Raw genomic sequence first — 17,730 nt, 5'->3', positions numbered from 1 at the left:
TTTAGTATTATAGGCTAGTAGTTTCCTCAGCACTTTTAAGATCCTACTGCATGATCTCTTTAATTTTGAAAAGTCTGTTGTTACTCTGAATTGTTCATTTGTATATAGTCTTTATTTTCAAAGATTGTCTATATGCCTTTGGGTGTAAACAGTCATAATATATATAGATATAAACTTATTTTTATTTATCCTACTTGGACTTAGAGAATAAAGATCCTTCTTTGATTCTGAAAACTTTCAGCTGTTATTCCTTTAAGTAATACATTTTTTTACTGTTCCTGTGGTGTAACCTTTTATTTTGAAATAACTTTAAACTTACAGAAAAGTTTTAAAATGTAGTACAGAGAGATGTATACATAGAATAGATTATTATTTGAAAATTAAAAGGCATAAGTGCAGGAGGTTAGGGGGTGGAGGGATTGAGCCAAAAGGAAAAAGGACTCATGGACATGGACAACATTGTGGTGATTGCTGGAGAGAGCAGGATATAAGGGGACTAAAAGGTAATGTAAAAAATATACAATAAAGATGAATTTAAAATGTTAAAATAAATAGGCACTGCCAGTCAAGATAGAGGCATAGGTAGGTACTCCTCGCTTCCTTTCACATCCAAAAGAAGGATAGCAACCAATGTAAATACAAAAAACAACCAGAACTGCCAGAAAATTGAACTGTATGGAAGTCCAACAACTAAGGAGTTAAAGAAGGAACATTCATCTAGACTGGTAGGAGGGGTGGAGATGGGCAGCTGGGGTGGAGAGGACTCACAGCAAGGTGGTGGCTAGTGGACTAGGAGGAACAACTGGGGAGCAAGACAGACCATGCAACCCAGAGTTCCAGTGTGAGGAAATAAAGCCTCAAAACCTCTAGCTGTAGAAACCTGTGGGGGTTGCTGCAGTAGGAGAATCTCCCAGTCTCACAGGAGAGACCATTGGAAGGGTCCATCAGGTCCTAGTCCGTACACAAAGCCACCCACATGGGACTCAGCACCTGAAAGAAGCAATTCATTTGTGGGTAGTGGGGGAAATGATTGAAAGGCGAGAACTGAGAAAGCAGCATTGTTCCCTCTCTGACCCCTCTTCCACAGACAGCACTCACAATGCAAAGAAGTGGGTTGCCCCACCCTGGCAAATATCTAAGGCTCTGCTCCTTACATTGTAGCAGGTGCGCTGAAACAAACAAATGTGGCCCAAATGAAAGAACAGATCAAAACTCTAGAAAAAGAACTAAGTGATGAGGAGATAGCCAACCTATCAGATGCAGAGTTCAAAACGCTGGTGATCAGGATGCTCACAGAAATTGAGTACAGCTGCAAAATAAAGGAAAAAGTAAAGGCTATACAAAGTAAAATAAAGAAAAATATACAGGGAACCAATGGTGAAGGCAAAGAAACTGGGACTCAGATCAACAATTTGGAACAGAAGGAAGAAGTAAATAAACATTCAACTGGAACAGAATGAAGACACAAGAATTCAAAAAAACGAGGAGAGGCTCAGGAACCTCCAGCATAGCTTTAAATGATCCAAAATCTGAATCATAGGGATGCCAGAAGGAAAAGAGGAAGAGCAATAAATAGAAAACTTATTTGAAGAAATAATGAAGGAAAACTTCCCCAGTCTGGCAAAGGAAATAGACATGCAGGTCCAGGAAGCTCCAGCAATTCCAAAGAAGTTGGACCCAAGGAGGACCACACCGAGACACATTATAATTAAATTGTCCAAGATAAAGAGAGAATCTTAAAAGCAGCAAGAAAAAAGAGAGTTACCTACAAAGGCGTTCCCATAAGACTATCAGATGATTTCTCAAAAGAAATGTTACAGCCCCAGCTGGTGTAGCTCAGTGGATTGAGGGCAAGCCTGTGAACCAAAGTGTCACTGGTTAGATTCCCAGTTGGGACATGGGCCTGGATTTTGAGCCAAGTCTCCAGTGGGGGGGCAAGTCAAAGGCAACCACACATTGATATTTCTCTCCCTCTCTTCCTCCCCACCCCTGTCTAAAAAATAAATGAATAAAATCTTTTAAAAAAACTAAAAGAAAAGAAATCTTACAGGCAATAAGGGGCTGGAAAGAAGTATTCAAAGTCATGAAAAGCAAGGACCTACATCCAAGACTACTGTATCCAGCAAAGCTACTATTGAGAATGGAAGGGCAGATCAAGCGGTTCCCAGATAAGGTCAAGTTAAAGGAGCTCATCATCACCAAGCCCTTATTATATAAAATGTTAAAGGGACTTATCTAAGAAAAAGAATATCAAAACTATGAACTGCAAATGATAAACTCACAACTGTCAACAACTGGACCTTAAAAAAAAAAAAAACAAACAAAAACTAAGCAAACAACTGGAACAGGATCAGAATCACAGAAATGGAGATCACATGGAGGGTTATCAGCAGGCAGGGGATGAAGGGAGAATGGGAGAAAAGTTACAGGGAATAAGAGGCATAAATGGTAGGCGGAAAATAGACAAGGAAAGGTTAAGGACAGTATAGGAAATGGAGAAGCCAAAGAACTTACATGTACCACCCATAGACATGAACCAAGGGGAGGATGCTGGAGGGAGGAATGGCACAGGGCAGAGGGGGATAAAGGAGAGAAAAAAAAGGGGACAACTGCAATGGCATAATAAATAAAATGTACTTTAAAACATGTTAAAAAGTAAATAAAATACAATTGATTTTTAGACAGAACAAGAGAGGATAAAAAGGCGTAAGTACAGGCATATTCTATGACATGAAGGACCCTTAAAAGCAATATGTTAATTGAACAAAGCCAATAACAAAAGACCACATATTGTATGATTTTATTTATAGAAAAGGTCTAGAAAAAACATTCGCACAGACAGAAAGTAGAGTTATGATTGCCTAGTATTGGGAATTATGGGAAGAAATGGGGAATGACAAAGGATTCCAAGGCTTCCTATTGGGGTGATGAAAATGTTCTGAATTTGATCGTGATCATGGCCACAACAGCTTTGTGAGTGTACCCAAACCACCGAGTTGTGCTCTCAATGTGTAATTTGTATGGCGTGTGATTGATATTGCAAAAAGCTGTCATTTTTAAAAAGAGACTTCTTGACTTCTTATATATATTTTCATTTTGTTTTCCTTAATGTTAACATTTTGCTTTCCTCATTATAGCACAGTTATCAAAAATAAACATTGGTACAATACTATTGACTAGATTGTGCACTTGATTCAGATTTCACTACTTCTCTTGTAATTGTCTCTTTACTGTGCCATCATCCCACATTGCATTTAGTTGTCATGTGTCCTAACTCTTCCAATCTGTGCCAGTTTTTTTTGTTTTTTTTTTTCCCCCTTTCTTTCTTTCATGAACTAGATGCTTTTGAAAAGTCCTGTTAGTTATTTTGTTGAATGACTTTTGGTTTGAGTGTATGGATGATTTCTCATGATTAGATTAAGGTTATGCATTCTGTAGTATTTTAGAATATTGTAGAAATAATGTGCCTTTCCCAATGTGTCATATCAGGGGTACATGATGTTGGTAAGTTTATTATGGGTGATGTTAATGTTAATCACTTGATTAAGATGATGAATTCTGAGTTTTTCCACAGCAAAGTTACTGTTTTTTATTTTGTAATTAATAAATGTCTCACTGGTGAGACTTTGAGACTGTCTAATTGTCCTGTTTGTCCTCAGACTTTTGCCCCATAATTTTAATGTCCATCAGCACATCTTGCCTACAACTTATTCCCGTGGTATCTAATGATGATCTTTTTTTCTTTCCTGCATTGATTCTACATTTAGTAGTTAGAATTCTTCTGTAAGGAAGAGCCATTCCTTCTCTTTCATTCATTCATTCACTCATTTACTTATTTATACTAGTGTAGACTCATGGATATATATTTGGCCATTAGGAACTCTTTCAGATTGGCTCCTATGCCCTTTCAACAAAACCTTTTATGGACACTTCCTTACTCTCTGGCACCAGAAGGTACTCCAGAATTAAGTTACAGTTTCCTCACCCCAGCCCTGGAATCAACCATTTCTCCATGGGCCATTCTAACATTAAAGTTTGCTAGGGACTCTTGGTAAATGTAAGAAAGTCACCTCAATCAATGTTACCTGATTTTGAACTTTTAAAAAATGTTTTATAATTCTAATTTCTGGTCTATATATAAGGTACTTCCTATTCATTGGATGAATGTATTTTTTACTTGTAGAGATTCTGTTTAGTTCTTTTCCAGGTTTCTCTCTTTTCCATCATGCCCTAGTCTTTTACTTGGAATTTAATGTGTTGTCTTTCACCTTTTATTATTTTAGGTGCTTTTGTATTATTTTCTGCTTGCTCTGTTATTTGAAGGTAGTGGATGTTTAATCCTGTTGATTATTTTTGCTGATGCTCAATCATGTTGGACTCATGCATCATTTCATGTTTTGAAATTTTTCTTTTGTTGTGGCTTCATATTTAGAGGGGCTGATTTTATTTTTCCGTGTGAATCATTTGGGTTATGTGTTTTGGGAGTACCCTTTCATTGTGGTCCAGGTGCCTCTATCCTATAACATTTTTTATATTAATTTTGCAACTCATTGGTTTCTAGTTCAACCATTACACTGAACGTACTCCCTACAAGGGTGCTGGTTTTATGTGGGAGTCTCAGTTCCAGCTCCCGCCTTAGTAGGCTAAAGGCTCTATCTCTTCTTCCCATGTGGACATTTAAACTCAAGCTACTAGGTTATGGAAACCGATACATTCCTTACAACACCTCAATTCGGGTATTTCCCTCTTTGTTTCTAACTCTGTGTGATATCTCCCCATTTTCCTTTATTTCCTTTTCAGCTCAGCTATGTATAGATAGAATTTTATTCTTTATTAATCATTTCAGGTGTGGCCCATCACATTGTTGGAACCAGCAGTCAATCTGTATTTTTGAAAACAAGTTATTGGGTAATGTATAGAAGAAAGCTGAACAAGCCAGTAAAGGACAGGATCATGAGCCTGACTAATCTGATGTAATTTGACAGATCTCACAGTTCTAAACACTGGTAGATCAAGGAGATGAGCATAGTGAGAGGGTACCAAGTTCAATCCAAGGAGCTCTCAGGGCCAGAAGATCTAGTGAAGAATAAATAGCTCAGGTTGGGAAAGTCAGAGAAAGCAGCCTTCTTTACTGGAGGCCTCTCTGTTCCTGCTTATGTATGGACAAGCCTGGATTTGCAAATATTCTCTATAGGCATACCTTGTTTATGCATAAGGCCACCATTTATGGCTGGATTCTAGAATATTTTCTCACAGTCTGTATGTAAGTACCGTTTCAGGCATTAGACTGTGAATGTTCTAGGAAGAAGACTTTCAAAAATAAAATTGTAAACTCTTGAAAATAGTTGCAGTATGCAGCTTAGTCCCCATCTACACACCACCCATGGAAAGGGCAGGACCTGTTTCATACTTCTGTAACTGGTGGCCAGAGATCTTTTTTTGTTGATCTGCAAAGTGCATCAGGATGTCTCTGAGGCCATACTTCCTTGTATTTTGATTTATAGAAACACTCGTATGACAGAGCTGTTGATCAACCTCACATCTGAGTTATAGTCATTTTTCCTCTTACCTGCAGGATATTTCTATCTGGGTGTCTTTTTATCAACTCAAATTAAACATATCTCAAGTGGAACTTTTTGACCCCTATCTTCTGCAAATATGCCCCTTTTTCCAGTTTCCACTACTTTTTAAATGTTACATTTTATTTATCCAGGTCTCTAGGCTCATAATATCCAACTTTCCAATTCATTCTCTAAGTTCTTTTCATTCTTTTCATCTCTGCTTCAGATTTACCATTCCTCCAGTTTCAGTATCATCAGTAGTTAAGAACTAATAATCTCTCATATACTTTAGTACTGTGCTAGGTAGTGGGGAGTAAGAACTGTAAGATATCATTATCTTTTAAGAATTTAATATCTAATTGAGGAGACAATTTACATTCACAAAAAGAGTGAGCAATACTAGACAGTATATAATTAAATACTAAATCGGGTGACACAGAATTTTAAGAATTAGAAATTGGAGGAAAGAAAGCGATAAAATGAGAGCTTGAATTGTAAGAAAAAACTTAATTGTGGAAATGGGATTTGAACTGGGTCTCGAAACAACATAGATTGGAATTGGATAGGCATTTAAAGTGAAGAGAAGGCATGTGCAATTACTACATTGAGCATATAATTTTTAGAAAACTTTGAGGCTGTATTTTGTGCTAGGGATTAGTGAGAGATAGAAATTAGAGAGATAGATGACTGCTTTGACTTTGGCTATAAGACTACTGGATGGATCTTTCAGAAGTTGTCTTTAATTTTATTTATTTGTCAATTCAGAAATTTCTAGAGGCTGCTTTTTCTTTTTGAGTCTGGTACAAACTGCTTTGGTATACCAGATAATCTCTCACCCATGAGGCATTCCTCTGGTACTCATGCATTTTTGTGCCTGCAACATGCTCTTTTTTATGTGTTTTGACTTAAGTTTTCCATTTTCTGGTGGTTTGCTCATTTCTGTTTATCCCTTCTTCAAGTCCCATCTCAAGACTAACTACATCTTGCCCTGGCCAGGTAATTCAGTTGGTTGAAGCATCATCTTTGTGCCAAAATGTTTTCGGGTCAATCCTCAGTGAGGTAGGGCACAGGCAGAGGTTGTGATCTGGGCATGTACAGGAGGCGCCATCGATGTTTCTCTCTTACTTAGATATTTCTCTTTCACATCAATGTTTTTCTCAACCAATAAACATATCTTTGGGTGAGGATTTAAAAATTATTTAAAAAAATAAAAAGACTAACTGGCTCTTGAAACCCTCTCTGATGACTTTCACCTACTGTTATCTTCCTTCCCTAGATTCATCTTGAAAATACTTTCTGTTGAGCAGTTCAAAATCTAATTATACACCTTTTGTTTTTTTATAATTTAGAATTACATACACTTCTCTTATTTTCAATAGGTGCTGAGTTCTTTGAAGGGTTAGGTTATATTTTATATTTTATTGTTTCTCTTAGTATGGTATACTAACTACTCTGGGTACACACTCAATGTTGAAAGCTTTTAAGGAATTTTAAATTTCAAACACTGGCAATTTGTAATATTAGAGCTACTTTATATAAATGTGCCTACTTTCATGCTTGTCACATAGTACTGCTCTTACTTAGTAAATTTCATTAGAATCTAACTTTGTAGTAGATCCCAAGTCAAAGAGTATTTTTCTACTGTTTCGTGGAAAGTATGAAATTAGAGCAACAGCACTAAATTCAAGTTTTCTGAGGTACTTTATCCTGTCTTCTCCTTTCAGCATCTCCTTAATATGTGTCCTTAAGTATATATTATTCACTTACCTTTGACATCTGTTCACTGACTACCTCCTGTAGCATTACTAAATAATGTATGTGAGTAGATGGAGATGAATTGTGTGTGTTAATTCAACCCTAAGAGAAGAGATTGGAGTATTTTAGGAAGATTAATCCTTGTTAAACTCTATCTAATTGATCTGTGTTTGCACTGTTCCTGTCTGAGTTTTAAAATTTTAATAAAATGTCTATTGGAATTGCACTTAAGAAGACATTTGAATATCTATAATGTTAGATATTAAAATGATCTAAGAACACTTGGTTTAAGGAAATTGAGCTTAAACATTTTTGTTGGGTTTTGGCTTTTGTTTTATCACTTAACAGCCTCTTAAAAAATCGGAGATAACTTTTAAAACCATCTTAAATTATTATTTTAAATAATATAAGCATTCTCCTTCTTTAAAAGCATATAAGATAATTTAAGAGTGTTCAGTTTTATATATATAGACACACATGTATATAAAATGTATATATACAATTTACATTTGTATATATGTATATATACATATATACATATACACATACATATAAATATAAATGTAAATATACACACCCAATTTTTTGATTGGTGTTGTAGTTTCAGCAGGCTGAAAAACTACAACAACTGTGGATACCTGACTTTAGAAATGTCCTAACATTATCTTACCCTTCTTCATTTCAGAGACTGGTTCTTCAACAATGAATGTCACTAGTCTGGAATTTAATTTCATGTGTGTGCATGCATCTGAGAAAAAGAGACAGAAATTTTTTTTTCCTCTTGGTTAACCAAAGTACTTAAAAAAAAGCAATTGTATGAGGCAGGCTGGGTCTTCTTCAACAGCAGTTTATATTGGTTTAAATAATTTCTTTTGAGGGCAATACTTTAGCATATCTTAACTTCTATGAATGTTCTGTTCTCAAATTTTCTTATAATAAAAGATAATGCCCTTGTCATGGGGATATAAAGTATAGCACTGAGAGAATAGTCAACAATATTGTAATAACTGTGTATGGTACCAGGTGGGTACTAAACTTACTGGGGAATCACATCTAAGTCACATAATTATCTAACCACTATGCTCTATACATGAAATTAAAATAACATTGGATGCCAACCGTAATTTAAAAATATAACATATTTTTAAAAGTACTCCTTACTAATAGCTTCATAGGAATTGGGATTTTGTTATGCATTGGCTTCTTACTTGCTTTGCAGGTTGTGTGTATTCGCTCCACTTGGAATGCTCTGTCTCCAAAGCTGAGCTGTGACACGAGACCTCTCATTTTGAAGACCCTCAGTGAGCTGTTTTCTCTGGTTCCTTCCTTAACAGTCAATACAGCTGAATATGAGGTATGTGTTTGGAGCTCAATAAATTGTTTTTACATTGGAAAGACTTGTTTTATAATAATTTTTGGAAAAATATTTGTAATTCTTTGTCAAAAATCCTCTAGCACTTTTTATTTTGAGAATATTTTGATATCTTTATAGACTTTTAGGAGTAGGAGGCTACCCACTGTTATCAATTCTGTGTCTTTAAGACTTATTTACATAAAGGATACCAAATTTTTATTATGAGAGTCCAGTCAAGATTTGAAAAAGTATGTTAAAAATAGTGTTTCTAAAATAATAGAATTCATTAGGCTAACATTTTAAAATCATTTTGTTGGTATTTTAATTTCTAAAAAAATGTACAGAGACTTTTTAAAAAGCAGGACAGATTCTCTCATTAGTGTGGACATACTGTCATTTTGTTCCTGGCTTTGCCATAGAGATTTGATTTTTACATGTTCCCATTTTCTGTATACACCTGTCATCTTTGTCTGTACTCTGCAATGAGGATGATTATAAGTTAAGCCGTCCTAGAAGAAGAAAATAGTTTTATGAATGACTTTATGTTTGTCATTGTAATAAATTAAAACACTAAGTGAAAGATGCTTTACTATAAGATTAATACATTCCTGCTTAACATTTTCTTCATTAACTCTTCTTTGAGTGAAACAGAGAGAGTGGTGAATTTACTTATGCTTCCTCTTTGGCAGCCATACCCCCTTCCATGTTCATCTTTTTTCCTTTTCCTTTGAAGGGCGGCAGTTGATTCTCATGGCAAGTCTTGGTGAACTTTTAGTTTGATTCATAGACTGATAAACTACCCTCCCGTTATAGTCCAATAATAATCCCTGTCATGTTTTAGATCACTTGGTAAGACAGAATTGTAGGATAATACTTCTAATCATTCTAAATAACCATTAATAAAATCAGATTTGTCCTACTGAGTATGCAGCAGCTAGCACAATGCCTGGCACATAATGTATTCAGTAAGTAGTTGTTGAATGCATGATTGAACAAGTACATTGTGAGTTTATTCTCACATCCCAACATTTGTTTTACCGTATTAAAAATAAATCAGGTTGGGACTCCTAGAGTACATAGTTTACCAACAGTCTTTCTTTATGGTTACTATTCACTGGTACATACCTTTATGTTGTCAGAAAGTCTGCCAGGCTACTGAAACAGAGCTAACACTAAAAATCAAAGTAAGGGCAAGTTGTATATATTTATTTTCTGTTTTCAAGGACTGAATTCACATACTTTTATATTGCTTATACTTTTGAGTTATTCAGGTTTTATTATAGGTTAATTTAGGAAGTGATTTGTATGTACATTTCTTATGTTTACATACCAATGGCTATAAATTGTCCTTTGAATTAGAAGTGGGTTTATTCTTCTTCAGATTTTACATTGGCATTTTATTTTGGTTTATTTTCACGCTTATATTAATAAGGTTCTTCTGTTGTTCATTCCATCTATCAGTTTCCTCCCAGGAAAGGTGATTCCCTCAGAGACCTAGTCCACATGGAAGCAGAAGTGAAGAAATGTAGAGGGAAACATCTCTTCATCTGTCTCTCTTTGTTCCTCTTTTTCCTCATCACCCACCCCCACCTTGTTCCTCCTTCTCTGTGTATGTTTAAATAATTTGTTTTCTGTTAACTGCTTAGAGGTTGTTTGGATGTAAGCCAGAGATGAAAAAAGTAATGTTCCCAAAGCATTTCGTTGGTCATTGCTATCCCTAGTCACCTCAGTGCTTTGTGTTTCCCTGAAATGACGCCCATCCTCTTTATTCCTAATCAATCAAACCTTTTAGAATCTGGCCTCACTCTTTTCTTTGCTACTTTACGTTGTTCATTTTTGTCTTACAATTTTATTCTTTTCTACCTTGTGCACTCCAGGAAAACCGAGAGCCACTTATGGCTTCCTTATCTGTCTCTAAACTTTTCTGTTTCTTTTCCTTTGTTCATGTTCTTTCTGCCCAGGATCACTTCCTTTTTCATCTCTAACTTTAAAATTTGTATTAGGATATAAATAATTGATTTAACTTATCCCATTCTTTGAGAATTTTTCTGCAATCAGGAGTCTACTTCTCCAAAACTTCTTCATCTACACTATTCTAAGAATGTTTATTTCCATTTTATACTGCAAGTATATGTGTACATATATTATTTTACCCATTAAAAGCTTGTTGAAAATGGAGTCCATGTTTCCATTACTGTATTTTCTGAATTGCTTTACAAAATGCTCGTACATTTATTCGTTGACTCAATATATTTATTAAAACTATACTAGGCTTTAGTGATACTAATAAATAATAATAGATACTATTATAAAGTACCAATTATATTGCTCTAGCTGGTATGGCTCAGTTGGTTGGAGCATCATCCCATACATCTAGAGGCTGGAGGTTTGATTCCCAGTCAGGGAACATACACAAGTTGAAGGTTCAAACCCTAGTTGGGATGTGAATGGGAGGCAACCAACTGATGTTTCTCTCTCACATCCATGTTTCTCTCTCTCTTTCTCTCCCCCTCCCCCGCTCTCTCTCTCTCTCTGTCTCTCAGGTGCGCTCCCCCTCTTCCAACCACTTTGCCTCTCTTTCTTCTTCTCTCTCTAAAATCAAAAAACATATTTTCAAATTAAAAGAAAATTTTAAAGTACCTATTATATATTTCCAGCACTATTCTAGTTAACTTTATACCAATTAGATCTAATGTCTGATAAGAAGGTAGTATTTTTTAATTTTATAGCTAAAGAATCTTTTTACAAGGCTCATTCATTCATTAAACAAATATTTACTAGGTGTCTGCTATATGCCAGACAAATAACTTCATCAACACTGTTGTTTCTAAGTGAAAGCGGGTGTCTAAACCAAGGACTTTATAGCTCTGTAGCCTATGTTTTTCTGTTATACTGTGCTGTCAGTCTCTGCCTTCTGAAAGCTCAAAGATTGGTAAAGAAGGTAGACACAAGCAATAATAATTACAACATTTGATGAGTATGGGTAATATCAGGGCTTTGAGAGTATAGTGGAAGTGAGCAGCATTCTTAGGAGGAATCTAAGGAAACCTAATTTAATTGGTGCTATTAGACTAGGATCTTGAAGAATTAATGAAATGTTGCTTCCCACTGATGTTTGGGGAATAGAATATGCAAAGGCAAGGAGGTATACAAGAACCTTATATAGTTTAGATGGGCAAGAATTTAGAAGTTGGAAGATAATTTTATGTACAATTATTTATTAGTTATTTGAGAAACTGGGCTGTGTGTTCTTTATGTTCTGGGTTCTATGGTCTAGGCCCTTAAATGAAAATGACAGGCACTGCTCAAAGGCGTATACAGTGTAGCAGGGAGTTAACCGCACAGCAGATGCTGAAGTGTGCCATGTAACTGCTTAGAGAGGAGAGATTGCTGCTGGGTAAGGGTCAGGAACAGTGGCATGAAAGAGGACTGTGACATTTGTACTGGGATTTGAGAGGTCAGTAAGGAAGGATTAGGTTTCTAATTTTAATAGCCTTAAAACCCCATTGTGTTTCAATATCTGTGTATTTATAAGTCTGTTTCTGAGTATTTTCATTTTATGAATGATGGGTAAATACAGGTTAAGTCAGTTACTAGTGGTAAAAATTTTAAAGTGATTTAATTTCTACTCTTTGCTACTTTACGTTGTTCATTTTTGTCTTAAAATTTTATTCTGATATTTGTTGATTTTTCAGAATTTTAAGGTTCAAGTCCTCAGCTTCCTCTGGACCCATACTCAAAACAAGGTACTGTCATGAGGAGTACAAGTAAAACAAAACCAAGCTGGGAAGAACTATCAGATAAGATTCTTGGAATAAAAAATATGGTGGCTTCCTGATTTTAAGAGAATTGTGACTATTCATAAGTTTCAACTTTAAAAATTATTCCCAATTTACTTTCATTAACACATTTTGACCATAAAGTTCACTTAACACCTTGTGAAGCTGACATTTGTCTGGAGAGGAACTGTTGCCATTGTTTCATGGCCCTTCTCTTTTCCTGCTTTGTCCCTCTCCCACAAGCAAGCATGGCAAACAAGCAAAAAATCCCATCCATTCCTTAGATATTGTTTCCAATTAAGGAGCATAGAGAAGTTATACCTGGGTGATGTTATACCTCACTCATGAGTGAAAGAGCTTAGAATCCTAAAAGCTAATTTTCCCTGTTAGTAGCTGGAACATCAGAATCCAGGTCCAGGCCAATCAGACTTTAAGCCTCATACATCTTTCACTAAGCTGTACTACCTCATGGGGCCTGAACGATTATAAGTTACTTTATGTTTGTCTAAGCTTGGATAAAAAGTTAGTGCTTCTGATTTCTCTACCCTATTCTGTTTTCTCTCTATTTCTGTTGGGACAGATGAGGCAAGTGAATACCATTTCCAAATTGCTTCCTCCAGAGTTGATGTTTAAAATGTGCTTTCTGTTAAATTTGTTTTACTGTCTAGGACCCAGTTGTAGCAAATGCTGCATATAAATCTCTGTCACACTTCAGCGCCAGAGAGCACACCATTCTTCATCTGCCTGAACAGGTAGGCCTTTCTGCTCTCTCACTGGTATCTCTTTACTGCTTGTTTTTACAACTTTATTTGTATCTCCCTCCCACCCCCCCTAGCCCCTTAGAAGATTCATACCTGATGGATGTATGGGTAACTCTAGATAGTTGTCTAGAAAGATAATAATTTATATTCATTATCTGTGTAATCTGTAATGGTCTTAGAATCACAATGAATTTAAATCTCTCTGTAGCAGATAGAAGACACCTATGGTGCAAATGAGGGCTCCTTTAGATGACAGGGTGTATGACTGCATGTCTGTGCCTGTGGCTCACTCCAGACCTATGGCACCATAGGAACTGCTGTGCCCAGTTAGTGTGCCATCTTGGACTTCAAATCCAAGCCTGGCCTGCACCAACTAAGATTTATACCCCTGTGCAGCCAAAGATGTTTATTTGTAATATAGAATAGAGAGGCCATGTGAAAAAAATCTACTATTTATTAGTTTAGCTTTAAAAGATGTGTAGGTGAGTACCAGGGAACTGAATGAGGAAAGTATTACTGCCTTTTATGAGTTAACACATAGTGTAACATTATCTTAGCATTTAGACTACACTAAAAATATTCAACCTTTTCTAGTATTTACCTAATAAAACCATTTAAAATGATCAGGTTATGTCTGGAGTTGTCTGATTTCATGTTTAGTGTTACTACTAATTCAAATGCACAAATGCCTTTAGAATGTAAGGCAGACATTGTATTAGAAGTTATGTGTAACATTACCCAGAATCTGTCCTTGAGGCCAAAAGGCAAGAAGTTTTAGTGTGAATTTCTTGGGATCCTCAGACATTAAAATGGGTTTGTTTCATCTTCTAGATTGATCTTTTATGGAAATTAGATGTCAGTAAGAACCAGGCAAACTTCCGTCTATTGAATTGAATAGGAGCCACCACCTAAGAGTCACTGAAGGATAGGCTCTCATGAAACCAGTTCTAAGTAAGGCAGGTTTCCCATGTTATCAAGGACTCCCAAGATAGATTGACTGCCTTGTTATGCAGTTAGCACAAATAGGAAGCCTTAACAAAAAGTGTATTATGACCCATAAAATTAAAAAATGTGGGACTTTAGACTGTGCTATTGTGACTAGCAATACCCATAGATTCTTTAAAAAGAATTTTTTTTTAATCCTCACCTAAGGACATTTTTTTTCACTGCTTTTTAGAGAAAGAAGAAGGGAGAGAGAGAAACGTCAATGCAAGAGAGAAACATTGATTGGTTGCCTCCCATACATGCCCAGACGTGGGGTGTTGAACCTGCAAACCTTTGGTTATGGGATGATGTTGCAACCAAGGCCCACTGGTCAGGGCACAGTACCCATAGCTTCTGGAAGGAAGAAAGGAAGGGAGGAAGGGAGGAAAGGGAGGAAGAGAGGGGAGAGAGGGGAGGAGAGAAGAGGAAAGGGGAGGGAAAGGGAGGAGGGAAGAAAAGGAAGGAAGATAAAAGAAAGGAAGGAAGGAAAGGGAGAAGAAAGTGGAGGGGAAGGAAGGAAGGAAGAATAAAAGAAGGAAAGAAGGTGGGAAGGAAGAGGAGAAGAGGGAAGGGGAAAGAAAGGAAGGAGGAGCCCTGGCTGGCGTAGCTCAGTGGATTGAGCGTGGGCTGCGAAACAAAGCATCGCAGGTTCAATTCCCAGTCAGGGCACATGCCTGGGTTGCAGGCCACAGCCCCCAGCAACCACACATTGATGTTTCTCTCTCTCTCTCGCTTTCTCCCACCCTTCCCTCTCTAAAAATAAATAAATAAAATCTTTAAAGAAAAGTCCATTTGTTTCAAAAAAAAAAAAGAAAGGAAGGAGGAAAAAGGAAGGAAGGAATGAGAGAAAGAAAGGGAGAAGAGGAGGGAAGGGGAGGGAAAAGAAGAAGGAATGAAGGGAGAAAGGAAAGTAGTTATATGTAAATTTCATGATCAAAGTCCTACAATAGATTAGCTATTGCATCTTATTTTAATAAGCAATTGCTAATGTACATCACAATATAACAATTACTTTTCTTTTTAGCAATTCTTATAATATTCCAGCTGGAATATATAGTTTTTATTGAACAACTTTCACATTCACTTGACTGTTTCGTCTCTACCTCTTTTATTTAATATGTTTTATTCATTATGCTATTACAGTTGTCCCATTTCCCCCCTTCACTCCCCTCCACCCCGCACATTCCCCCCCTCTTTAGTTCATGTCCATGGGTCATACATATAAGTTCTTTAGCTTCTACATTTTCCATACTATTCTTACCCTCCCCCTGTCTATTCTCTACCTACCATCTATGCTACTTATTCTCTGTACCTTTCCCCCTCTCTCCCCCTCCCACTGCCCTGTTGATAATCTTCCATGTGACCTTCATTTCTGTGGTTCTGTTCCTGTTCTGGTTGTTTGCTTAGTTTTTGTTTTTGTTTTTGTTTTAGGTGTGGTTGTTGATAATTGTGAGTTTGCTGTCATTTTACTTTACATGTTTTTCATCTTCTTTTTCTTAGATAAGTCCCTTTAACATTTCATATAATAAGGGCTTGGTGATGATGAACTCCTTTAACTTGACCTTATCTGAAAAGCACTTTATCTGCCCTTCCATTCTAAATGAAAGCTTTGCTGGATAGAGCAATCTTGGATGTAGGTCCTTGCCTTTCATGACTTAGAATACTTCTTTCCAGCCCCTTCTTGCCTGTAAGGTCTCTTTTGAGAAATCAGCTGACAGTCTGATGGGAACTCCTTTGTAGGTTACTGTCTCCTTATCTCTTGCTGATTCTAGGATTCTCTGCTTAATTTTTATCTTGGGTAATGTAATTATGATGTGCCTTGGTGTGTTCCTCCTTGGGTCCAACTTCCGTGGGACTCTCTAAGCTTCCTGGGTTTCCTGGAAGTCTATTTCCTTTGCCAGATTGGGGAAGTTCTCCTTTATTATTTGTTCAAATAACATTTCCACTTGTTGTTCTTCCTCTTCCCCTATACCCCTGTAATTCAAGGGTATAGGGGTATAATATAGGGGTCCCCTGGTACCCCTGTAATTCAGATGTTGGGATGTTTAAAGATGTCCTGGAGGTTCCTAAGCCTCTCCTCATTTGTTTGGATTCTTGTTTCTTCATTCTTTTCTGATTGGGTGTTTCTTTGTTCCTTCTGATCCACTCTGTTGATTTGAGTTTTTCCTTTATTTCACTTAGCATAGCCTTCATTTTTTCATCTAATTTGCAACCAAATTTAAGCAATTCTGTGAGCATCCTGATTACCAGTGTTTTGAACTGTGCATCAGATAGGTTGGCTATCTCTTCATCGCTTAGTTGTATTTTTTGTGGAGCTTTGATCTGTTCTTCGTTTGGGCCTTTTTTTTTTTTGTCTTGACCTGCCTGTTACGTACTGAGGGGCGGAGCCTTAGGTATTTACTGGGGTGACAACCCACGTGGCTGTTTTGTGGCCCTGTATGTGGGGAAGGGGTCCAAGAGGGAACAGTGGAACTTGCTCAGCTCTCTGCCAGATTTCAGTCACTTCCCCTGATACCCACAATTAAATTGGGCCCTTTTGGTGCTGGTCCCATGTGGATGGGTTTGTTTATATTCTAACACCCTGTGGGTCTCTCCAACGAAATCTCCTGTGAGGCTGGGCGTTTCTCCCAGCACCTCAACCCCCATAGGTGTTTTCAATCAGTGGTTTGAGGCTTTATTTCCCCGCTCTAGGACCCTGAGTTGGATGGTCAGTCCTGCTACCCAGTTTTGCCTGGTTTATCTGCGTATGAATGTGGGACCTCCTGATCCACCAGCTGCCTTACACACTGCACCCTGTTCCACAATCTGCCCTGTCGCTGGGTTCACCAGCCACTGCTTGCATACCCAGGTCCATCCCTCCTACCAATCTGGATGAATGTGCCTTCTTTAACTCCTTGGTTGTCAGACTTCTATACAGTTCAATTTTCTGTCAGTACTGATTGTTTTTTTTGTTTCTAAATTTTTGTTGTCCTTGTTTTGGTTGTACGAGGAGGCAGTGTGTCTACCTATGCCTCCATCTTGACTGGAAGTTCTTCGTCTCTACCTGTTTAAATGTTGATGTGTTTATTTTATTTTTCTACTTTAGGGTTATATCCATTTTCTGATTATGGTTGTTAGCATTTATACTCAAATAAGAGCTATACTCATTCAAATATTAGGACTTGCTTAATCTAACTTTTCCTTATTTTCTGATCCCTAATAGCCATAAATAGCTCTTTATATCTTCCCACTTAAAGGATAGTGATGTACATAGAGTTGGTGTTTCTATGTATGCTTGGGTTTTCACCACTAGCATGTGACAAGCTGTAAAGGAAATCTCTAAGGTTTGTTATTTATGCTTTTCGATCTTTTCTTCAGCCCTAACTCCCTCCTGGGGTATGAATAGTGGCTCACTATTGTGTGTATTCTCAACTGGGATTAAGATGAACAGATATAAGTGGTTTAAAAGAATCTACCTCTGACACCCATCTTCTAGTCTAGAGGATAAGCCTCCTCATGGAGAATTGTTGTTTCCAAACCTGTACCACGCAATCTTC

At 36.9% G+C, this 17,730-nt stretch overlaps 1 protein-coding gene across 2 annotated transcripts in view; it reads left to right on the top strand.

Annotated features, from left to right (window-relative positions):
- The window catches only part of FOCAD (focadhesin), a 321,941-nt gene that overhangs the window by 187,877 nt on the left and 116,334 nt on the right, over positions 1-17,730 (top strand). For both annotated transcript variants that reach the window (XM_028508513.2, XM_036021544.1), the window contains exons 16-18: positions 8,536-8,670; positions 12,366-12,416; positions 13,118-13,201. In XM_028508513.2, coding sequence (XP_028364314.1) covers positions 8,536-8,670; positions 12,366-12,416; positions 13,118-13,201 — 270 coding nt within the window. The remainder of the gene's footprint in view (positions 1-8,535; positions 8,671-12,365; positions 12,417-13,117; positions 13,202-17,730) is intronic.

Source organism: Phyllostomus discolor, chromosome 3 (genome assembly GCF_004126475.2).
Source record: "Phyllostomus discolor isolate MPI-MPIP mPhyDis1 chromosome 3, mPhyDis1.pri.v3, whole genome shotgun sequence".
Taxonomy (NCBI): domain Eukaryota; kingdom Metazoa; phylum Chordata; class Mammalia; order Chiroptera; family Phyllostomidae; genus Phyllostomus; species Phyllostomus discolor.
This window is presented reverse-complemented; position numbering and strand designations above follow the sequence as displayed.